The sequence below is a fragment of the Corapipo altera genome, unplaced genomic scaffold (genome assembly GCF_003945725.1).
Source record: "Corapipo altera isolate COAL_440 unplaced genomic scaffold, ASM394572v1 49, whole genome shotgun sequence".
Classification (NCBI taxonomy): Eukaryota; Metazoa; Chordata; class Aves; order Passeriformes; family Pipridae; genus Corapipo; species Corapipo altera.
In genome coordinates this window covers 12,012,289-12,037,557 of record NW_020884879.1, presented here as the reverse complement: position 1 = coordinate 12,037,557, position 25,269 = coordinate 12,012,289, and the positions used below count along the sequence as shown (strand labels likewise).

The window sequence follows — 25,269 nt, the reverse complement described above, 5'->3', positions numbered from 1 at the left end:
TAAATAATCTTTAAATTAAAATAGTTTAATTTTTAACTGTGGCAAATACACTAAGTCATTCATTGCTTATAACATAAGTATACAGTCTGTTCAGTGTATGAAAGTTTTCAATTAATATTTTTAATTTCTGTATGATATACTTAAGAAACTATTCAGGAAAAAAATCCCTGCTTGAAAGGAGTTTATAAATTATAGTCAAAAGCAGTTAGGTTGACATTTTGGCTATTAGATAATTTGCACGCATTCAATGCAACAGACTCCAAAAAACCACTGAGTCAGAGGCACTAAGACAAGCACAATCTACTCAAACATAGTTGTAGTTCATTTGTATTTAAGGAGATTAACAAAATCAGTTCAAAAGCCAACGAAAGACAGCGGCTGCACTGGTAGTAAAATTAGCATTTTTGGCTACAGAGAATCTGTCCCAATTTTAGAAAACAAGGACCAATCCAGGTATGTTCTCATGTAGTCACATGACACACCAGAGCTTTGATTATCAAGTTACTGTTTTTGCAGAGATTTGCTTGTTTATTGAACTTAAAAATGCTCAGACACCTTGGTAATCAGCAATGCACAATTATAACAGTAAAACTGGCCAGGGCAGAAAAAGCCCAACCATACCATTATATATATAGACTGACTATATCGTTCTATACCTTTTCACAGAGAACTTCCAAGGAGACACGGGTGTTAGACACCACTTCACATCATGAACTGGTAAAATAAGTAAGGTCTTACCTATGAAGTTCACTAAGCTTACATTTTAATATACACATGCACATATGTAGGCATGCATATATGAATGTATGATCCTTCACTGACTTGCTGTACCAAAAAGAGCACATAGATGAGGCTGTGGCTCATGTACCTGTCAGTTTCTAAAGGTATCCTAAAATGTTTTTGGAAAAGGAAAGGGGCAACTCTGCTTTAGGGAACAGTTAAACACATTTGAAAGATATAGCTATCAGTATGAACATCTTAAAGCTGCTTCATGTAGACAGTGAGGCTGACTATAGTAAAGTGACAAGAAGAAAATAGCAAATGTATGTTCTTAACCTGAACCACCTCAAAAGTCAAAGTCTGATTTTTGGAAAGCTTTCTGAAACTTTAAGCTTTTACCAATCCCTTCTTGACTGCCTGAAGTATTTACTATCTTCATGATTACCGTGAACTTGTGTTCTTAAGCGTTCTTCTATGAAAAGTGAGCCATATGTTTTCTTCTACCTTGGAAATGCAAACATTTCCTCTAGAGAACTTGATTAAAGCTAGTAGACACATCACAACAGGATGCTGTATTTACCAAATCTTGCATAAATGCACAAAGAAAGATTATTTAGAGAAATCTAAGTTCTTAATAATATAGCAAACTTTCACAAAAAAGTGAGACAGTACGAATTCCAGTCTTACAAATCTGACAGTGTTGAGGAAATAAGTGTAAATACCAAAAAAATTGCACTAAGAAGACATCACACCAAAAAAGGAAATTTTACAAAATTTTTAACTTCATATAAACCAAAGAAAGCTGCAAGACAAAGTGCATAGTATATGAGTGCTGGTGATAGAACTTAGCCAGAATAAAGGAAAAGTTAGGGGGGGGCCATAAGGTTAAACAATTTTTATGATTTATTACTTACTGTATCCCATATCTGAAGCTTTATCTGTTTTCCATCAATAGTGATCATTCGAGCACCAAATTCTACACCTGAATAGATTTTACAAAAGATTACATTATTAGCATATATCAGAAAGAGGAACATCAAGTACTACAAAAGCAAGAACGTAAATTTAAGTTCACTCAGCATTGTAGGAAATAATCTCTTTCACAATCTGCTTTCAGTTAATTTTCCAGGTGCCTGAAAGAAACAATGTTTTCAAGGAGAAAGGTAACTGTTACTGTCCAAGTACTTTAAAAATGCATTAATTAAAACAAGTGTCAGGGAGGTATTTCCTACAAAGTTTTCCAAAAGATTTAGTAGCTCTAGATCCCAGGGAGAAACACATGCTCCTTTGAATGCAAACAGGAAATTGAAGTCATAGTTATTTTAACCCTCTACCAATAACAGACTGCTCAAGCCAATTTATAAGAAATTAAACCTACAGTTCTTTATCAATAAAATATTCTATTAAGTGAGCATGCAAAATGTTACCTTCAAAAAGATAAATTTTATTACTGTATTAACTAAAACACACCACTCTATGAAAAAAAAAAACCCACTTCCAAAATTCTAGCTAAAGATCAAATTTAACAACCTATGAAAAAAAAAATGTTTCAAATAAACGAAAGAAATTTCTTCAATAGAAAAATTCAGCCTATTATATCATCTTTTAAAGCAATTTAAAGATCATTAACAGTAAATCAAGTATAAATTGAGGTTATTACTGCAGTATTTAAAATCTGACAAATGGTTAGAGATCGTAGACAAATTTAAAGGCTATCACATTTCCATTAATCTATCCTTCATATACCCATTATTTCAGAAAATACACAGGTAGCTGAAGTTTGTCTAAAATTGGTCACTGTCTAGACTTGGCCTCAGGTCTTTCAATTACGCAGCCCTGATTTGAAGTATTCCAAATGTCTCTTCAAAAGCTTGTCTAGAATATTTGAGGGTGCAGTGTTGCTTTCTGCAGAATGATTTTTGGGGAAGGGGGCAGTCCCACCCCAACAGGATATTGAAGCCAAATAAAAGCCACGGGCCAAAGACCACTGTGCTCTTCAGCAATCAAATAACTTGCAGCAACTGTATGCAAAGAAATGAAAAGAATGGAGGTGGAGAGGCAGGAAGGAGGAAGCAGGTGAATGACAGTGCTCTCTCTGAAGCTGACTGCAAAGCCAGGGGAAGGTCCTTGTACCACTGCAAGTGTAAACACTGCAGGTTTTGCTTGATCTCAAAATGTGGTTGTAGAGCTGCTGATTTAAATCCAGCGATCTCCTACATGTTTAGTTTCTACACACACCATCATAAAAAAATGAAAAGGATATTTATCCTGTTCCATCAAAATATCTGTTGAGAAAAAATTCTGAATTTGAAAAAACACAAACCGTTTGACAGCAAGCTTGTCCCCTCAAATAAGGAATAGAAACTGTTCAGGTTTACAGTAAGGGCATGTCCTAAGGGTAATGGGCAAACCAACTAGAAGGTTTACAATGGCTTTTATCACCCACATCTACCTACATACGTGGGGGGGCACAATTAGGGTTGTGTGTGCGTTTTTTTGCTGTTGTCTTTGGTTTTGTTTGGGTCCTGTTTGCTGTTATTTTGGGTTTGGTCCCCCCCCCTCCAAACTGCATCATGCAGCTAGCTTCTCCCTCCATCCTTAATTTCTTTTAATAACAGATACTTCAATTACCAAATGAAAACTAAACAGAAATAGCTGTCATATTGTAAGTTCTTTTAGAGTACACTATCACAGTTACACACAATTCTGTATGTAGTTCAAAGATAGAAAAATACCCGCTTCTATGTATTCTATCTTCCCTCCTTCTCCCATCTTGCTTTGATTAGTGGCAAAGTATCTCCTAGAATTTCTTAAATCTTAGAGGTAACATTTTAGGCTTGTTACGCTAAAATTTGGGGCTGCTTTTTGCACAACTCTAGATGCAAAGGCTGTCTCCCACACGTCCAGTTTCAGTTTCCCCTCTTGAGTTGCTCACAGTAAGAACAGAATCTGCAGTTTCACAGGTTAAAACCGCTGTATTATACTGAAGAAAGTTAGGTTATGTAACACAAGGCTTTTTATTCAATCTACAGGTTTTCAGGACTTTTAATATAATCAGTTGGACATTTATTAGTTAACATCAACTCACCCCATCCTGTCCCATAGGGGCCTTCATGTGACTTAGAACCCATGTTCTTTATTTATCTCTGTCTTTCTAAATCTGTTCAGGTAACTGGGAGAACCTGGCCAAAACACATACACATGCCCTAGCAGTTAAGGAGGTCGTTCCCAGCCTCCTCATCCCCTTTTCAAGCAGTTTCCCATGCTCCATTACTACATCCCTCATTATGTTGCTGTCTAGGTTCACCTCCTCATCTCACTAGCTTCAATTTCTGTTCTGTTCCCAGATTTCAGTGAGCTGTACACCAGGCAAAGAACTGGCACTACAACCACACTGCTGAGGTGAAGATGTTTCTCACAGCCTATCAGCCTCCTGAGGTGACAGGACTGCCAAAGGCACAAGTGATACAAAAGGTGTCATATATTTGGCAGGCCTAAAGAGAAAAAGATAACTCATGCCTCCCTAAAGAACTCAGGCTCTTTACTCAGCCAGACTATCTGCTGCCAAGACCTCAAATATCTGAAAACTGATGTTAGCCCAAAAATTTGAACTGTACGAGACAGCCATACACAAGGTGTGGGAGGACTGTCAAGAGAAAGGGAAGCCATAATCAAACCACCTGATACATTCTGTTACACAAAGAATATCTGTTTACATTTCAAGCATCTATTTCAGTACTCCCAAACTCAGGATGCCTACCTATTCCAGGGCACAAACTAAAAATAGAGACTAGGAACACATTTTGTGCTCGTGATTAGAGCCAATAGGTTCCTTGAAATAACATCAACAAGTTCAAAGGTTCTGAAACCTCATTGGAGACTAGCATCTGTTATGCTTAACAGCAAAACTGATCTGCAGACTAAGTTTGCTCACAGAAGAATTTATTCCCACACTATTCCTCATATTTTGCTTGGAAAGATAAACAAAACTTTGTATAATTTACTGTAGTTAGATCAGAGGCAATGTGTTCTGTCAACATGCATTCATTTCCCTTAGTATTAAATCATACCTAATACAAATGGTCCACATCCAACTGAGGAGCTGGGAAGGAAAACCCTTGTCCCTTCCAAAGAGTGAATACATTCACACTTCAATCCTTTTGTATCTAAAAGTTAGTCTTCCCAAATAGTAAATTTTTTTTATTCATCTTTAAGGTTAATTTCGCTTAACTTGTCTTCAGGGTTTTATGGGTAGGCTAATACTATGTTCCCTAGTGAAAAAAATGCCACTTGCATCATCATTAATGCATTTCAAGCTTAGTCAATTCTTTTGTGCCCAGCTTTCAGCTTCTCTGAAGAGACAGTCGAGATATTGCAGTTATGAATTTTTTTAATTGTTTCAGACTGTACCTTTCCAATAAGAAAAAAAAAGTGCCCCCTCACTTGACTTTGAGAGCTGAAATATTCATCACCTAGAGACTGACTGCTACCTTGACACAGCAGAAATCCTGCATTACCATAGCATGACAAACTCACCACCTAACTACTGGCATTGTGCAGCACAAAAGAGACCTACCAATAGTGAGATCATGGACTGGTTGAAACCGCTTGTCTGTAAACTGTAACAATAAACATGATTTCCCAACACCTAAAAGAAAGAAAAAAAAGAAGCATTAAGCAAATTTTAAAAAAAATCTGTAAAGAATCAATAAAAATTAATTTAAGCAAATGATATATATTGCTTAAAATTCATTACTAGAACTTGAGAGATTAGATCTCACCTACTCACACCCTCATCCATCTCCCAATTTATCACCTGAGTAACAGCAGTACCTCTGTGGCTGCTAAAACCACTGTTACTGCCCACTGGTTCTCAATAGGCCAAAAAGCAGTCCAAGAACTAGCAACAACTGAGTTCGGAGTACAGTCAGACAGACAACACAAACACTGTCCCCCTCCAATCTGAGTCAGAAATCAGAGTAACTATTTCACAATACATGGACATTGGTCAGCAAATGGGTAATTTCTTCTCTATGTGAAAGCACAGAAAACTAGAAGTTAATGCAGTCAAGAGTAGTACTCAAACTACTTAGGTTTGTAAACATAATACTTTTTATGGTTTATTTTTCCTTGTTCTTTTACTTGGGGGAGTTACTCTTCCCGTTCTGTTCAGTTAAACTTCGTATTTTCAGCTTTTTAAAATGTGACAGCAATATATTTGGTTTACAGGTATTTAAACTCTGAACTATTATCACATAACATACAATACTGTAGCATCCAAGTTCCTGCTGTACTTTGCTTTATCTGTCCAGGAAGATAAGGTTATTTTAGCCACATACTAGAGGTCAGCAACAGCTCATCAGAAGAGACATATCTGGTAATAAAAGACAACAAACGAAGGGATATGGAAAAGAACCACACTGCAGACTAGATAGGCATACTAGAGGTTTGCATAGAGTGACTTATACTAAATACTAAACTCAGCAAAGTTTTTTTAATATGGTTTATAGAGGAAACAAAGCCTGCATAAACAATCACCACCCACCTGTCATTTTAGACTTAAAAAGCTTAGATCAGTGGCCAGTTTCATCAAATCTAACAGAAATGAGACCGCATTTAGTTTCATCACAAATTGAGTTGTGACCAGTTGATGACACTCAGATTAACAACCCAAACAATGCAGCAATTCCAACAACCTAGGTCAGTTATTGGTGCTGCTGCCTCTACTCTCTTCCCTACAGTATGCTCATGCCCATTTTCCCATATGGCTTAGATGAGTTCTGAAGCAATTGCAATTGTCCGCTGGGTTAGCACACTAATCTGACAAGAAGAGTGACAAAGCAAACAGAAATAGCTTAATGCAGGGTCAGACAATCACGAGAGTTCATGCAAATGAGGGAAAAGAAATGCAGCAGCCAGCAGATCAATAACTTAGAGTGGCATGGAACTGTAGTAGAAGGCAAAATTTGCATCTGCCTCACTAGATCTCTTTTCTGTAGCTATTTGGCTTATGATGGCAAGCTGTCAGAATACAAGGAGCTTGGAAGCAGGTACAGATTTTGTTCAAAAATATTAATAAACACAAGAGAAGTGGAGAAGGAATGGAGGAAAGTAAGAAATAGGGAGAAGGACAAGCAGAGAGTACTGGAGCTGTAGGGACAGAGAACACAAAACTCTAAGGAATCTTAAAATAGTAATAATTCTACTCACAGCACACTGTTTATATATACAGGTAACTTTTATATCACCACTGAAATACAAATGCCCTATCACAGAACATAATCACCACCTCACTTATAAAAAACAACCTGTAACAGCTTTTGCCATTAACCTTACAAAGTGATTTCAGTATCACTGGATAAACCAGAACCTCAAACCCCAATATTCCTGCATAAATCTTACAAATGTTGGAACAATATTTCACATGCTAATTGACAAAGAGACACTTGACTGGGTGTTCCAGCACTAGTTCTCAAGTGGCAATCTGATATTTCTTCCTCTTGTAAGGCTGCTGACCAACTTGGCTGGAGTGAACATACAAACACCCTCGTCAGCAGAGGGAAGATGACAGACAAGCACAGCCTCTGTGGTGCAAGCCCTGTCTCAGACTGGCACAGGATGACTGCACCTCTAGTTACACCTCCACAGCAGGCCTTTCAGCAGCAGACTTTAGACTGATGTCTTCACACACAGAAACAGAAGAAACAACTAGTTTCTGTTTAATGCCATTCATGCTACTTCAGAACCTTCAGCAAAAAGCCATCTGAAAGTTCCTAAGTTTTGTACTGCTGCTGACTGAAACAGAGGTTCAAAAAGTTGCAAACAAGGCTGTTGTGCCTGTTAAGTTTAGGTTATAAATACTTTGCTGTTTATATTTAATAGTTACATTTTATTTTAATTTTATAGTTTTAAGATATTGCAAGTTTGTATCCCAAAAGTTCTTATGAGAATAGCTCCTAGTTCATATGCTTCCAAACTCTGAGCAGACTGCACTGTCACAGACACAGCCAGGAATGTGTACCAGGAACAGGAGCTGTATATGAACTCCTGAGTAGTTTACCACCTCATGACATAAACAGGTGCTGCAAAGATCAACTAACAGTTGCATGGCAGCTAATTCCATGGCACACAGGTGGCTTAAAGTAACTACACAGGTTAAGTCTAAAAGCAGAGTGACTACTTACCAGGTATCTCACTCACTTAGTACTTTAAATATTACAACATGAAATGAGGCAGACACTGTGAAAAAAGTAGGTGAGCATGTCTTACGATAGCCAATTGCAGAACACAAAAGGGATAGATTTGGTTATTTATTAGCTCATTCTCCATTTTACTGTCACAATTATTTTAACATAGCTTCACATAAACCACCCCCAGAGGAAAAAAAAAACAAAATCTAATATTTTAGAGCAAAAGAGCGTGGATACACTTCAACAACCACAGTAAACAAAAGCTCTTGCCTAGGAACAAATGAAAACAATGGATTATGTGGTCAGAGGGGAGGTAGTTTACTTATTTCCAAGTGCCTGTTTTAGGATCTCTCCGCTTCCTAGTACTCAGTGATGGGAAGCAGAACTTGTGCTACAGTAATTTTACCCTCCAGCTCTGAATTCCAAACCAGCAGACTGAGTCCCTTCTCCAAATTCCTCTGCCTCCCTTAAAAGCTCCCTCTTTATCTGAGTGCCACTCTGCAGTCAATTTGCCTAGGCAAGGCATTGCCAGAGCTTTGCTACCGTCCACTTTGGCCCAGCTTCAACACCTCCCTCCCTTATATCAACACCTGTGTTCATTTCAGGGCTCAGCAAGCCAGGGTAGCTCAGTGGTAAAGCTGCCCTCTCCCTTCTCTCTCATAGGTTATGCAACGAGCTACACCAAGAAATGGATCCAGCATAGGACTACAGTCACCCAAACACTAGTATGTGCATGACACTAGGGCTATAAAACATAGAACAAAGTTAAGGGTAGTTCTTTTGAGTAGCAGGCTGAGCTCAAGGTAATTAAAAAAATAAGCAGCTCTGGAACCACAGCACAGGTGAGAGCTGAGCCAGGCTTTGGTTTGGCTAAGAGAGCTGACTTGCTTCCTTCTCCCTTCCAGTTCCTATGACTCCCTGTGAATAGGGCAAGGAAACTTCAATTACTGGCTATGAAGCCAGGGGTGCACTACTTAACATGCAGAAAACTTCCAGGCTTTTCTTACCACTAGACAAAACTCATAGTGTTCCTTCCACTGATGTTTGTCTTGAGAAGCTGACATGGCTCAAAACTAAAAATGCCCCAAAATAGGGGGTAAAGGGGTTAAGATATTTTTCTTACTTGCTCACCTGAGCACCACTATGCCCCAAGAAAGGTGACAGAGGAAAAGAACTGTGGTAGTAGTCCTCCCAACCTGGGTTTCAAAACTGAATCCTGAAGACAAATCTCTTCTGCTAATCTGCCTGCTGTCTCTGATGAGTAGACTTACTCCTTTCCACACAGTTCCACCTCCTTACTCAAAAGGGCTCTTGCACTGATCTGACCATATCTATTATATGTTTGATTTTGTTTTTCAAATCATCAAGGTGAGCTGAGCTGGCTCTCTGAAGGATCACATAAACAATGATGCTGACAGGTAAGAGGCAACAAAGTTCATAGACGAGACAAGAAGTGGTAACAAGGTCTACTCACTTTGGCAGCAGATAAACACACTGGATTAATTTAGCCATCTCAAAGAACTATTTTTCTTATGGTTGCTTCACACAACACTGTGATCAATCAGCTCACCACCCACACAGATGAGGACCTACTTTCCCTTTGATATCTTGCTCTCACCCATCCTCCTAAATTCAGTTTCCTCCTCTGAAAGTACTCCAGACCTTGGAAAGCACAGCTCCAAGGCCAAATCAGCTGATTCATTCACCAAGCAAAAACTTAACCTAAAAAGTAGGTAGCTTTCTACTGCGTTAGTGGGTTGATCCAGATCATGGCAGACTATCAAAGCCACCACAAAGTAAGGGGAGCAACAACTCCATTCCTGCAGAACCAACTATGTCAGCTTGGATGTCCACGAAACCGATGCCACAACAACTGAGCTGAAACAAGCTTCCCACTTCTCTTACCTTCCTTTAGAAAAACAAACAAAAATAAATCTTTAAATAGGTTAAGGACATTTTAAAACAATGGGCAAGTCTCAAATAACAGATTTGAAAACTCACTTGGATTTAAACCCAGTAATTACATATTACAAATGTCACAAGATGTATACCTCTAACCTGGCTTATGAGGTAGTTTTAGTTCTTTCCAGTAGTCTGCAGAGCTTCCAGATGTTTAATAAACCCTTTTCTTATTACAGGCTGTAGAGGTCATTCCTTCTCTCCTTCCTTTCCAACCACAGCAGCCTTATGCAAGCCAAGAAAGTGCAGTACTACCCTTTTATAGGTCTAGGTATAACAAGACATTAACCTAAAGCAAAACCTTTTCTTAACCTCTTTTTAGCCAGTTACCTGTTAGTCAAAACTCTGTCATCAAATGGGAAAGCTTTATTTAAATCTATAGAGAGGACAAACTAAAAAATTCCAAACCGTCAGTTACAGAGCAAAGAGACTTCACACACAAATAAATTTAAGCATGGACAAAAAGGGAAGAAAAATAACCTCCAAAATCCTTCACAATGGCTACATAATTTTGGGAAAAGTAATGTAATAAAAATGGCTTTTTTACTCTTTTTAAGATGATTCAGCTTCAGTACTTAAATAAACAAACATTTTCAACAGCATATTTGAAGCCAATGATTTAACTTTTCCTTTCTACATAACAATTAGCACAGGCCTACAAAGTGAAAGGAGCTCTTCAGATAACTCATGTTTCAGTTTCTACAGCACTACTCAACTGTTAACTGCAAGTTTAAAAAAATAAAAATATTTTTAAGAAAATTAAGCTACATGAGTCTATAAAAAAGCCTCGTCATGTTCTGGATGATCACAAAAGACTTAGAAACTGCCAGCCATTCATAATAAAATTGTTTTAGTCAAAATGAGGGGTGGAGTTGGATTTTTTTTTTTTAGTAGAGAGGTGTTTGGGGTTTCTTTTAAGTAAAGTGTTTGAATTTGTACAAAGGTGAACACTAACAGTCCCATGAAACCATATGTATGGACAAATACTTACTGTTTGTTAATTTTAGTTAACAACTTCTAAGATGCTAAGAAGATGTACTTATACAACACCTAATAACTATTCTTTCAGGCATTCACAGAATCACAAAATATGCTGAGTTGGAACGGAACCACAAGGATCATTAAGTCCAACTCCTGGCCCTGCACCCACTCCCAAGAGTGACATCATGAGCCTGAGACATTGTCTAAATGCTTCTTGAACTCTGTCACGCTTGGTGCTGTGACCACTTCCCTGCAGAGCCTGTTCCAGCATTCAACCACCCTCTGGGTGAAGAACCTCTTTCTAATACCTAACCCAAACCTCCCCTGAGACAACTTCAGGCCATTCCCTCAGGTCCTGTCACTGGTCACCGCAGAGAAAAGATCAGTGCCTAGTCTCCTCTCTGTCTCCTCCAGGCTGAACAGACCAAGTGACCTCAGCCACTCCTCATATGGCTTCCCCTCAAGGGGAAGCCCTTTACCCTTGTTTGAACACTCTCTAACAGCTCAATATCTTTCTGATATTGTGGCTCCCAAAATTGCACACAATGTTCAAGGTGAGGTCGCACCAGGTCAGAGCAGAGCAGGACAATGCTCTCCCTCGAGCAGCTGGTGATTCTTTGCCTGATGCCCCCCAGGACACAGTTGAGTCCTCCTGGCTGCCAGGACACTGCTGACTCATATTCAACTTGCCATCAATTAAAGTATCATTGAAAGGGTCGCAAAGTAAGATACAAGGAGTACAGATCAGTACTCTGGTTTTCAGTACAAACAAGTTCTCAAGCTATCACAGGGTGTTAACACCACCTGTAGTGGGATGAAAACCTGTTTAACCAAGAAGTGCTATTACATACTTGCAGAAATTAAGGGCAAGAGACTCCGGTCATGCACATTGCTAGCTAGTAACAGCTGCTGTTACAGAACAAAGTGCAAAAACACTAGAAACATTTCACAAGGAGGACTGAAAAATAAATCTAATTAAATTGCTTAATTTCAACATTTGAGTCTCTTAGACAAATGAAATGGTTGACTAGACAGCCTGCTTTACTCCAGAGAGTAAGGAGGATTAGATCACCTAGCACTTTTATATTCTTTCATCATCATCATCATCTCCTAATAAGAGTAACTATGAGATACTGTTGGTCTAGAACCAGCAACTATCTGCTAAAATTGAAAGGCAACGGAAGTCCTTTAGGCAAAAAGCTCAGAGGGTTGCTGAAGTAACACATTCAAGAAAAGCAGAAGGACAGACCTGCTCATGGAAGATGCAGCAACACTGATCATAGAAAGACATTTAGATGGACTACAACTGACAAGTTATGTTGGTGGCAAGAAATCTGACATTGCAAAACTAATACTTTAGGTATACTAAAGTTCAGGAGCATTCTCTGATGGAATCTAGTAAGTATACTCTAATATAAGAAAATTCTGTTTAATGAGTATTATGTATTCTGAAAAAAAATATTCCAGCTCTAGTCCTCACAGAAATCTTGCATCATTCCCAGTTTGCCATGTGCTACACATCGCTGGTAACAAACATTGAAGTAAAAAAGATTTCACCATTATACAGAAAAACATCTAAAAAGAAAATGACAGACTTTCAACCAACTGCAGAAACTGCCAACACTGGTATGCCCAGAGTATTCATCCTAGCTCAGATCAAAGTCCACCTCAACTTCACCTGGTGGCCAAAAGCGGATGTGTAGAAAAGAGTGGGTGAAGACACCAATTCCTACCAGCAACCAAAATGAAAGACACCAGCAATCACAAAGGCAAAGGTCTCAGAGGTACAGTCCTAAGCAGAATGAACCACATATGCTTGTAAATGCCTTTGCAAACTCATATAATGCTTTGGAAATATTCAGATCAAAAGATTTTTCCTGGTAAGCTCTCACAGCAGTCAATATTCCAAATACTTGTATTTTTCTCTTATAGATACCAGCTCTATGAAACTCCACAGCCACTGTCCCACTGATACAATGTAAAAACCACAAAAATTTACAGCAATATTGTTTGAGTACCTGAAATACAGCCATGCCATTTCAGGTCTCTCCCACAACAAAAAAACTAACTAGATTCTAAACCAGCTCCAATTATACAGAAAATAAAATTTATATATTAAAAAAATAGAGTTAATAACCAGGCGAGAATCAATCCCACGTTCACAAAGCTGCCATGCCTGAAGTACCAGAGAAAAAAGTCAGTGACCGTCCATGACCAATGAAGCAGCAACGCAAAGCGACAAGAGCTGTTGAGCACAAAGCAGTCTTGCTCACTCAGTTTCTGTGGCTGTCATTTTAAGAGACTGAGATCATACTGAATTCCTGTGTTTAAGCAGATGAAAGCATGTGGAATCACAATTCAGAGAAGACACATGCAGGTGTCTTGTATAACTGCAGGGGGTTTTCGTTGGTTTGCTTACGGTTCACACAACCCACTTTGGTTTTTTTAGTGCTGAAAAGAAAGAGGAGCTAAATGTTAACATCTGTCCCCAGCTGAGTCTGCCTTACTTTTCTCCTACAGTTTGTTTACAACTAATTGCTGAGTCACCAGGCAGCTGAGCCATTTCCAAAGTCTCTAAATCAAGTACCAGAGACAAATTTCTTGATTGCCAGTGGCATATCTTCACTCGTTATAATGCTGTGGGAGACCACCACTAGAACTGAACAGGACAGTCACCATCCCCTCCTAATTTCCATCATCAGAGCTGTGAGTTCAACTGCCTTCATCTTAGGCAGTTAGGAAGAATGCTAACTCCTAAACCATCACCATCATTTTGGCAACAGACAACCGTGCACAACACAAATTGGCTCTTCAGTACTAGCTCTGGTAGAATACTTAAGAGGCTCATAGGAGATCTAAATAAAAGCAAAACCAACTTACTGCTATTGATATATTTAATTTACTTCAAGAACAATCACTGCAGGAGTTTTAATTAGCTTCCTGGAGCAATTCAGAATAAAAGCCACAGGAATTAAAAAAATTAACCAAAAATCCAACACTAAACCTGTGAGCTGTTTTCCTCTCTCTGTTTCCTTTCTCTACTTTACTCGTCCCATATCTGGCTCTTGAACAGCTGCAACAACCTCAGAAGTGACATACATTCATTCTGTATTTCACATTTCAAGCAAGTGAAATGCAAAAGTGCAGCACAGACCACTACACTGAGGCTATTTTATTGTAAAAATTTAATCAGTATACAATTGATGTACCAAAGCAACTGTTTGCTGCTGTCTCTACCGCTTCAGTGATAATAGTTTTTAGAGATGCAGCAGAATTGGCCACACTGTTTCTGAGCTGTGCACTACCATCTTGGATCACCCTGGGCTGACAAACAAACCTCTTCTTACTTCTCCTGAATCTGCTCAGGTAATCTCCTGCCCTCTAGTTTAATGAACTGTCATTCAACTAAATACTCACAAAAACCCCAAACAAACCAGAATTTTCAGTAATCATCTACAGCCTAATGCTTCCAATGCAGTCATTATAGCTGTGATATAGTTCTTAAGATTCACTTGTATTGCAGCTGCTACTGCAGTAGCCTAAAAAAAGCTTTCAGAGTTTAAATGTAGGTTTAAAAAAAAGGATGAAAATCACATAGTAGTTGCATCCAGTGTATTTAACAACCTCATGTGTAATGCAACTGTAATGTATAATTATACTCCAGCAACAGATAACTTGGTTCACAGGTATGAAGTACAATTATGCAGCTACCCTTAGAATACCATGTAAAATAACAGGTGTATCATCAAACTTATTAAAGAAGGCATTTAGACAGGTATGAGGAAAACAACAAAGAAGATGTACAATACACAGGCACAATAGTTAACTGTGTTAGTTACCATGTCCTGACAACAGTTTGATCAAAGTATGCTACTCCCATCCACACTAGGCTGTGGAAGCATAAAACATACTGGCAAAGGGGCTTCTAACAGCAATTCCTAGCAGTATACGGCTCTGCCAGCAGCATTCGTAAGCATTAATTGTCACACAGCAGCCAATTACAAACAGAATGCAGTAAATTTTTAAAAAGTGTTCATGACCAGGTTAGATGGGGACTTGAACAACCTGGTCCAGTGGGAGGTGTCCGTAGCTATGGCAAGGGGGGGGGGGGGGGGGGGGGGGGACTAGATGGTCTTTAAGGTCCGTTCCAACCCCTTGATATTTTATGATTCAATATGTTTTAAAAAGTGACAAGAAATATCTCGAAAAGCAGTGGTATTTAAAGAAATTTAAAGAAAAAAAACCTTGTAAATTAAAACTGGAGGAGCTAGGGCTTTTAATTTTCCTTTGACAGCATGTCTTCACAGAGTTTGCTACTGCAACTCCAGCCGAGGCTGGAAAGAGCATCCTTGCGGCCTGAGCTGAAGGTAACTCACAGCATCGAGGTACAAGCTCACCACGGAACTGCGGGGTGGAGTGTGGCACCTCTCAGCCCTCTCTGTCGCGGGGCTGCAAACCAGGGGCACTGCCCAGGTACAAGTTCCACTGTGGCACCTTCTCTCTCCCCGATGCCCGCCTCGGCCAGGGCCGTGACACAGCCCGAGCCGCCCCGCGGCCCGTCAGCCGGGCCCGGGGGCGGCTGCCAGGGGCCCAAGGCCTTCGGGAGACAAGGCCGAGGCCGCGGGCGGGGCCCGGCGCAAAGGCGGAGGGGAGACACCGCCTCCTCCCCGCGCGGAGGCACCACGTCGGCGGCACTGCCAGCACTGCGGAAATGGGCGCAGGGAGTCGGGCCCGGCCCTCCGCCCCCCACCCCGCCGTGTCGGGCCGCGCTGACCCACCTGTGTCTCCGATGATGATGTACTTGAAGAGGTACGCGTAGGCCATGGCCGCTCCCGGGTGCCGCTCCCGGGCTGTCCCGCGCTCGCTCCGGCGTGACGCGCGCGCTCGCCGCCCGGGCTCGCGCTGCGGAGAGGCGGAAGCGGGTTAACGGCCCCCGGGCGGCGCCTCCGCCCGCTCGCTCCCTCCTACCTCCGCCTCCGCCGGTGGAGCGGCTGCGCTCGCCCGAGTCGCCGCTGCCCGCCCTCCCTCCGTTCCTCCCGCCGCGGCCCCGCGGTGCCGGGCAAGGCAGAACGCAGCGGCGGCGAGAACAATAAACAGGCGCCCAGCGGCCCCCGGACTCTCCGGCGACGTCAGCGCCCGCCCCCTCGCGCCACCCCGCCCCCGACCCGGAAGTGGTGGGGAGCGCGGCCGCCGCCCGCCCCGCCCCGCCCCGCCCCGCCGCGCTGAGGGAGGTGGCGGCCGGGGGGTTCGAGGGGTCACAGTCAGTGAATCCCGGGATCAGTTAGGCACCTTGGGGCCATATCCTCTTGTTCTGTCACTTGTTACCTGGGAGAAGCGACCGACCCCCACCTCACTACACTCGCTTTCAGGCGGTTGTAGAGAGCGATAAGGTCCCCCCTGAGCCTCCTTTTCTCCAGGCTAAACAACCCCAGCTCCCTCAGGTGCTCCTCATAAGACTTGTGCTCTTCACCAGCGTTGTTGGCCTTCTTTGGACCCGCTCCAGCGCCTCAATGCCCTTCCTGAATTGAGGGGCCCACAGCATAAAACCTCTAAGCATAAACAGTAATGAGCAATTCAGTACAAATTATCTTCATCACATATAAAAGCTGAGTTCTGGCCTGGAAAAGGTTTTTTCCTTTTTGTTTTTGTCCTTCCTCACTGAACTGGAAGAAATGAACCAGGAGGGTACTTAAATTCACAGCTAGTGTTTAGAACTTTCTACTCAGAGTTCACATGGGATGGGTGAGTTTGAAGAAACTTCAGGGCCTTCCATAGTCTAAACAGCTTCATGAAGTGCCATGTGTACCCAGACCTTTGGACCTGGAGTAGTCGAAATCAGCTTGGCTCATGGATTGGATCCGCACTGAGGTTGCATCAGGTGCCTGGCAGTGGTGAAGGGGGCAGGACACTCCAGTCAGATCATACTGATGATGCTTTCAGATTCCCTTCAGCTCAGCTCTTTGTTGACCATGGATCAAGGGGACTATTGAAAAGCCATTGGCATGTTCTTCATATAAATTCACATTTTACTCCCATTCTGGCTGGTAGCTTTTAGCTTTATAGAGGTGGTCAACGGCTTGGCCAGCATTGACCTACATGGCTTCTAACAGGTATGCATCCAACTTGCTTGTGAAAACCTTCAATAAAGCTGATTGTGCCAAATCTTGTTGTCATGTTTCATGACCTGAAACCCAAAATGAAGCTTTTTTTTTTTTTTTTAATTTTCCTGTCCCCTGTGGATGTGCAAAAAACCCCCAACATTGCTAATAAAGAGGAAGTAACTCTTTTATATATTCTAAACATTATATCTACCTTTTTCACATAAAAAAATGTTTTCTGTGACCACTTGTCAGACATTTGTCTCCTTCATTTTTTTCTCCTCTGTACTTCTTCCAGTTTCTTAACACTATTTGTGAAGTGTGAGGTCCAAAACACCAGCCTCGTCAGCTCAAAACAAGCAAATGAGTATCTGAAGTCTTGCCCCTCTCTGAATGTGATTCTTTTTTCTTTTTTATTAACAACACCTGAATTTTATTTTTGATACAGTTACTACTCAAATTTGTCTATACATTTGGTATCTCCTTATTAAGTGCTGTTTTCCCTTTTGCTAAATTTCACATCCCTTTGCTAAATTTGATCTTGGCCACTCAGTTTAGCAAAAAAAATTGATTCTTTTCCTTTTTGTATCATCTCAGACGTTTTGTTACCCAGATTGTTCACGACAATATTGAACAGGTCTTGCCTGGACAGGACAGAGGATTGAAAAGTGTCATGCAAAATTTTGTCCTAGTTTAAAAATCCCTTACCCACTGAAGAGAGCCATTTCCCTATTATTTTATGTAACAGTAGTTTTGATATACATTTTTGTTAATTGACAGTTCCTGTCCACAATGAGTTTTCTCAGAGAAACAAGTTTTTGCCTTGACTCCTGTGAAAGTCAAGCTCCTATTTTCACATATTGCTGCATGTCTATGTTCCATGTCCTAATAATGATCATGAAATCTGGCATGTGGATGGAGCACGGTACCTTGGCTGAAGGAAAAGCTGCAGTTGGAGTCAGCTGTCAAATCCACTCAAGAATTCAGACTAAAACAAGTCTTCCTCAGTGCTTCCTCAGCAGCTAAGCCCTTCAGCTGGCATTCATGCTGTTAGCATGGGTTTCTGTGACCTCAACCACTGGAAAAAAAAGCTGTAGGAGATAAGGCCGTAAGCAGATAAGATCTCATCCAGTATAAGTAAAGGTTGCTGCTGAAAGGGATGGGGCAGCTCTGCCTCCACTAATCCGCTCATGGACCCTTCCTTGTTCTGACACTCTCAGGGTTGTCTGTGGAATGAGGGAACAGGAGTGGCTAAGCTTTCATTTTTTCATATTACCTTTCAGGCAAAATCAACCTGGGTCCCCCAGCCAGAGCAACAAACTAAAATGCTTTTGACAGCCTTGTCAGTTGGATCCCACCTCTGCCCAGCTATCCCCACTCCTCACAGAGGGTCCTGTGGTTGTGAAGACTAAAGCTTATTCTGTGAGATCATGCAGGCAGGTATTGAGTCTCAGGATGAGCCCTCTCCTTTAAGTGCTTCTCCTGTGACTGACAGGATGAAGGAGAACTGTGTGAGCTTCTCTGTCGTTCACCTTTTCCTTCAGAGCCCTTCTGTTATTCATGACATACTCCAAGTCTTCATTGGTACTATCCAGGTTTTCTACATGATTGAGCCACAAAGGATATTAATCTGAGGGTTGGTAAAGTCTTGGCAATCTGTCCTCAACATCCCAGGGTAAGAAGTTTCAAGTGTATTTTAATAGGGACTGTAGCAATAGAAAAAAAGAGTAATGGTTTAAAACTAATGGAAGAAGATTTAGACTAGATATATGGAAGAATTTTTTTATGATGAGGGTGGTGAAGCACTGGAACATGTTCCCCAGAGAGGTGGTAGTTGCCCCATCTCTGGAAACATTCAAGGACAGATTGGTTGGGGCTCTGAGCATCCAGATCTAGGTAAAGATGTCCCTGCTCATTGCAGGGGTGTTGAACTGCATGGCCTTTAAATGTCCCTTCCAAACCAAACCATTCCAGGATTCTATGATTCTATAACTCTGTTTACCTCACTGATGGGATTTGGTCTCTTAGTTCCCAAATTATGTGATCTTCTAGACTTCCAGACAAGCCAAATTGGCCTGATGCGATTGAATTAAATCTGATAAGAAAAGGGAATTCAATTTTGTAGAACTGCGTTTTCCTGATGGAGAGAAAATACAGGCAGTGCAGAATCCCCAGTGAAATGCAAGGAACCTTTAATACCACTGCTGAGCCATCTGACAGCCTGCTGGCTGGACTAACAGTGCAGAGGGACTCAGCCCTACCTGTTTCTGCTTTGGCAGCCTAGTAAGCCACAGAGGTAAACAACTTACAAGTGACCCACACTTGGGAGTCTATGCCCCACTGAATCCCTGAGTGGTTACTCAGCTTGGGTCAGTAGCTGCACAGTGGTGAGATAGCCAGGCCTCTGCTGGTTAGCCAGGCAGCCAGTGGCACTGGAGAGGCATTACCTGTGCTGGTATTTCAGTCATTTGTGATGCTACTGTTGGGATATTTATTGAATCAGTGTTTGGCAGAGGCTTGCAAGGATAATATACAAGAATTTGTTGCTTAGGCTACCCCATGGTAAATACAAACTAAGTTGCTACTGGATAAGAGACTCTATACCTAAGTTATTGAGTGTTATCAGCTGTTCTGCAAATCTGAGGTGCCTCCAACTAGATATTAATGCAAAATTGATTTTCCTCCAAGTTATGCGTAACATACATTTCTTTAAATACTAATAAGAGGCATGTAAATAGCTACTGTAATAGTACTAAATTTTCATTCTTTACTTCTCCCCTGCTAAATTTCTGTTTTCCAGAAAAATTAATATCTTCTTTTGTTAAGCGTTGGTACTCTAATAGAAGGCTACTATGAAGTCATATTCACTGACTCCAGTTGATATAAAGAAGCATTGGTTATTCAATACTGAAGCATTGTGCTTGCAGAGGGTTGTTTTGCTTTGGTTTGGTTTATTTGTTAATGTTCTCTTGAATAATACATGTCATCTGTAAGTGATTTTATATCACATGTTCTCTAGAAGTATGATGAAATGCTTCGCTATGATGACTGTATTGGGATTATATTTTGGCAAACTCAATAGACTTGAGAAAACCACAACTTGCTCTTTTTTCTGTGCCACTTGTTTTTTTCCTGCATTTCCATCATTTATCACTGTACAGATTCACTTGGTGTTTTTAGCAAAGCCTTAGGTTTTGCAGGATCCTTTCCACCAACAGTGGTATTTAGGGAAGAGCCATGAAGGCATACAAAGCTCAGGATACCCTGCAGAGCAAAACATTAGACCAGACTTTTTTATGGAAACTAAATCACAAAACCAGAACTCTAGCACAACATATGAATACAATCACTTTGATTATAATTTGCAATGTGCTACCATTTAACTGTCAGAACTCAATCTCTACCCACTCTTCAGTTTAGCTTAAAATTTTTAAATCATTCCTGTGTCCAGTTAAATTATTCATACAGTTAGTGAGTAGGAAATGTTATTTTCTAGTGTCTGGCATTTAATGTGTCTGTTTGTACTTTTTCTGAACATTAATTTTATGCTACAATTCACATTATTTGTGAATTTTTAAAATAATTTTTAAAGTATTAGATTTGTATTATACTTAAGTAACAAGGAAATATATAGCATATTTTATTTATTATAAATGTTGAGAATGGGAATCCACTTTATGTTGAAATAAATATATAGAGCAGATCCTGCAAGAAGACATTCAAATACCCCTAAATCTCAATGAAGATCTGCCTTTGTAGTGAGAATTTCTAAGTACCTCTTAAGCATAAAAAGGTAAACTGGAGACTAGACTTCTGAGTAGAGTACCTAGAAACACATGCCTATGAGTGATGTGTGACCTGGGCTCTGAGGGTCCTAGAGTAGGCAGCTTTGCCTGGGATTTCAGCTCACAGCTGTGCACAGAGGCTGTTTCCCCACTCTCTCTGTAGCCTCTGTTTTGCTTTCAGAAACACACCAATTTTACTAGTGCCAATTTGTATACTTTTAAAAGACCCAAGCTAAGGTACATTGTTACTATTGAGCTGGTGAAAAAAAAAAAAGTTTGGAAATTAGTTTCTTTTTTAAAGTGTCTCTTTAGAGTGGTATAGTATTTAACTAACAGTCTTAGTTAAATGCTCTTAGCTAAACATTAAAAATAAGATACTACATTTCTCCAGTCAATATAATAATTGAATGTTTTATTACAGTTCAGCTACATTGATAAATAATTTTTGGAAATTAAAAATTCAGTTCTAATAGCATTTTTTGTTTTCAAAATATAAACTTGAGAATACATTTTTAAGCCAGTGCAACACAAAGTAAAGAATAGTTCTTCAGGTTCCCAGCTGTATTCATATTTTAGGTTTTTGCATCCTTGAAAATATTTACATTACTTCTACTTTATCCCTGCTTATTTACTAATGGCTTTTACCACTGTTATCATTACACCCTGTTTTTCCTTGCACATAACCTTGTTTTTCACTGCCTTGACATAAAAATGAACAATCTGATAAGACAGCACATGATAAATTTTAATAAACTTTTCCCATAAAAACAGGGAAAACAATAAAATCCCTGAAATAACCTTGGAATGGCTGACACACTAACTGAAAAGATATGTTGATTTTTTTTGTTTTTATTCTCAGGAGCATTAGAAAATATGTTTTTGTGTAACAAGATCCACAAAAGTGTGGAGTAGTAGTGCTACACAGACAGTATCAGAGATCCATGCAGAATTCTACTTAAACTGACATCAAGGTAAATTTTCAATATTTTTTTTGCTTTAGAGACTGAGTTTTTCTTAATTTTCTTAAGACGTCTTTTAAAAACTGTTTTGACCATGGTTTGATAAAGTGGAAACTAAAGTTACTGCCCAGGCTCACAGGAAGGGAAAATTGTGAAAACTTCCTGTTTATTCATAGCAAGAAGTGAGACACCATTGAGAAAAATGGTTTGCTTAAAAAGGCAAGCTTGGTCACTTTTTTTGTAAGCAAAAATATTTTGGTCTGAAAGGGTTAATAATAAGCTTTTAAATTTTTTTTTCTTCTTCTTCTCTTCCAATAGTAATGATTTTATTTTCTTTTTTTCAGATTCTTCCCTTGATGTTTTCTGGTGGCTGTAGAAAGTAAGGAACTGTCTAAGACTCTGGAAGTCAGCAGAATTGCTAAAGGATTTGAGCTGAGGAAATCTTAGTGTCACAGAAATGATCTTTTTCCACCAAGATATTAGCAGATAACCTACCTTACATTTTTGTCTCAAAGATATAATAGCAATGTCTGGTAATTCTAACAAAAATGCTTGTAGCTAAACCATAGCTAAGGTTATGTTAAAAGGCTTTAAGTTTTTATTGAAATTGCTTAAAATTTAACAAACCAAAATAGCATGAAACTAGAGTTTTATTTCTCTTTTAAGTACTTCTTCATTATGCATTCCACTGAATAAGCTTCAGCATGAGATTTTTGAATTAGAAGATGTTTATGTGTATGCTCCTTGGATATTTAGCCATTGTTGATGTAGAGGGCAGCATGTGATTCTGCATGTATTAGCCTTCGTTTGATTGAGTACTTTTCAGAACTCCAACCTAGGGTTATTTCAGCACACTTCCCCTCACTTGTCTTCAGGCTGTGAAGGTCACACCACAGCTGTTATTACCTACATGATCTGTGCCATTGTAGCCTTACATTGTAAGCTAGGGAGTCTTTAGTTCCACAGATCAGAAGGTGGGCAAGTGTTAATTTTTTTTCTCTTAAATCAGATGCTTAAACACATTCGTATACTGACTGAGAGAGGTAAATAATACCTCCTAGAAAAGCAAAAAACCCAAGAGAATGAATTGCAATGGGGCAACACTCCCCCCAGCCATCAGTTTGAATTTGTTTTAGATGTTGAATTATTAGGTGTTCCATTCCTGTTTCTGGGAATACCTTGTTGCTCTGATCATGAGATGTAAAGGAGTACAAAGGTTTGGGTGTTGAGGATTCTGTCTTAGGTTCCATGGCAATAACTGCAGGAGGAAAGCAATTTTCCTGCCTTCATGGTCCAGTTTATTTTCATCGGATTTCTCTTTGGCAGACAATCTCTTCTTTTATGGTGCTATAGTTTACTCCTATACCACTTAAAAAAGGGGATTTTTCAGTTCTTTAATTCTAGTCCACAAATGGAAAGAAGAGTTGTAGCACATCTTGACTTAAGGAAGCTTGTCTGCTAAAACTTATATTGAAATTATATCACTAGCCACTCTAATTCTATCTTTTTTAACAGTGAAGCTTCTTTAGTTGTCACAACCTTGATGTCATCATATTTACTTAGCATAAAAAATGCTTGCAGTTTGTGGCAGTGCCAAGACCTCATCACCATAATGCTTACCCTGTGGTATGTTGACAGCCCTCTTCTCTAAGGCCTACTCCTATTCCTTTCTTGCCTTGCTATGTTTCTTGATATTTTCTACACTTTCCTCAGAGTGACCTTTATTTTATGTGGTCAAAAATTATGTGAAAATTGACAAAACGGCTTTCTGAGTAACAATTTCAGTCGTGGTGTTTTCTTCCCATGTTTTCAAAAGGTAAGATGACCAGTCTCTGCAGAGCTTCTTGGTGTAGTAGCAAAAACAAAAGCACAATATATTGTGCTTTAGGAAGTGTGAGCATAGAGTGGTCCACAGACTATTGGAAAGTAATTTAGTGTTTCAGAAATAAAACCCAAACCTCCTTCTTTTAGGAAATCATCAGCCATTTGGCAACTGGCTAAGGCCATAAAACAGCGCTACCTTATGTCCTGTAGGGACTGGGAGCCTACTCCTAGTACTACTTGTAGTAATTTTCTTTGACAAAGACAACAGGGGAGCATACAGGAAGAGCCTAAATTAATTTTTTCATGAGCAACAGTTATGTGGAAATTTTTCATTGTTCTTCTTGCCAAGCACATGAACACGCCTGCACGATAAGGAAAAGCAGACCTGTCCCTGACAAAAAGAGTGATCATGACCATAGTTCATAAATTCTTTCTGCATTAGCAGTCAGGCCATGGCCATCCTCTTCTCCTCTCTCTTGTGTATATATACTCTGTGTGATGTAGAGTTAATCAGTCTTTTTCTACTCAGTAAATGGGATGTTCCCATGGTGCATCAAACTTACCATGCTGAAGGTATGCAATAAAATTCTACCATGTATTAAGAATGCAACTTGTCTTGCCACAGAAAGAAATGAAGCAGCCAAACTTACCAGAAAGGTATGGCGACACTAATCTAATTAACCTGAACTAGACTAAGCAGAGATCAAAATATTTGTGTCCTGGTGACTCAAATCAAGTGTTGAAACAGTTCCCTCAACTGAAAGCAATAAAAATGTATAGTTCCTCTTGTATAGTGTCAGTTGAAACAAAGAGAAAACACAGAGAGAAGCTTATGACAATTATAATATTTATGTCCAATGAAAATGGAGTAAATGCTGCAATATTCAGTTTAAGTAGTAGAATGTCACCTATGCAATAAAAAGAACTGTTTTGGAAAAAAAATATGTTGATTGCAGTAGACTTTGAAAGGAAGAGGAGAAAAGAAGGAAAAGCACAGATCAATTATACAAATGGGCTAGTTTCCAAAACAAAGGGGCTGTATAGAGATTCATAGGCTTGTTAACATTTCCCAGTAAATTTATCCCTGATTAATGGCTGAATAAAGCCCGCTTCTCTTTACACTTTTACTGGAAAGAAAAATTGTAATTGGGATCTTTTGGAGCATAAACTGGATGGCTTGCTGAACATTCCATCCCCTCTGTGGCTTGTTCTTTCAGATTTCATCCTAATAAGTTGATTTTTCTATCAGTAATTCACATTTACATTAAAAAATACTGAAGATTTTATCTGTATTTACTTTCTTACATAAAAATTTTGCTGCAATGACAACTGACAATATTTATTTTATTTTATGTAAGTCAATTTGGAATGTGGAATCATCCCATTGTTTGTAATAGTTCAGTAGTTCTGCTTTACAAGTGGTAAGTTTACTAGTGTCTCTTAAAACAGGCAAACATTTTATCCTACACCTCAGATAATGATCAAATAGGTTTAAATACCAGACTTGCAGTAAGCAGATGTTTGACCTTATGTTCTGAGGTGAGTAAATTCCATACATTTTTGTATATATGAGTTTGGCTCTGTCTTTTCTGGCAAAGAAAAATACAGAGGTGCTTAGTAATGCATGTGATCAAGCTGAATTTTAGAGGAAAACAGACTTGAACTGACAAACCCAAGTGGTAAAAAATAATACTTTGCTGAGCCTTATTTTAAAATAATTACCTTGATTGGAACTGAAATTCTGTTAATTTTG

General features: G+C 39.6%; 1 protein-coding gene across 2 annotated transcripts in view; it reads right to left on the bottom strand.

The window, feature by feature from the left end:
- RAB2A (RAB2A, member RAS oncogene family) overlaps positions 1-15,975 on the bottom strand; it is a 40,767-nt gene extending 24,792 nt beyond the window's left edge. The window contains exons 1-3 of one of the 2 annotated variants that reach the window (XM_027638522.1): positions 15,629-15,975; positions 5,297-5,368; positions 1,635-1,702 (exon numbers count right to left, since the gene is read on the bottom strand). In XM_027638522.1, the coding sequence (XP_027494323.1) occupies positions 1,635-1,702; positions 5,297-5,368; positions 15,629-15,674 (186 nt within the window). In that variant the 5' untranslated portion in view covers positions 15,675-15,975. Of the gene's footprint in view, positions 1-1,634; positions 1,703-5,296; positions 5,369-5,501; positions 5,530-15,628 lie in introns of those variants that run through there. The other variant, XM_027638523.1, reaches the window with a different exon arrangement.
- Between the last annotated feature and the right edge of the window lie 9,294 nt (positions 15,976-25,269).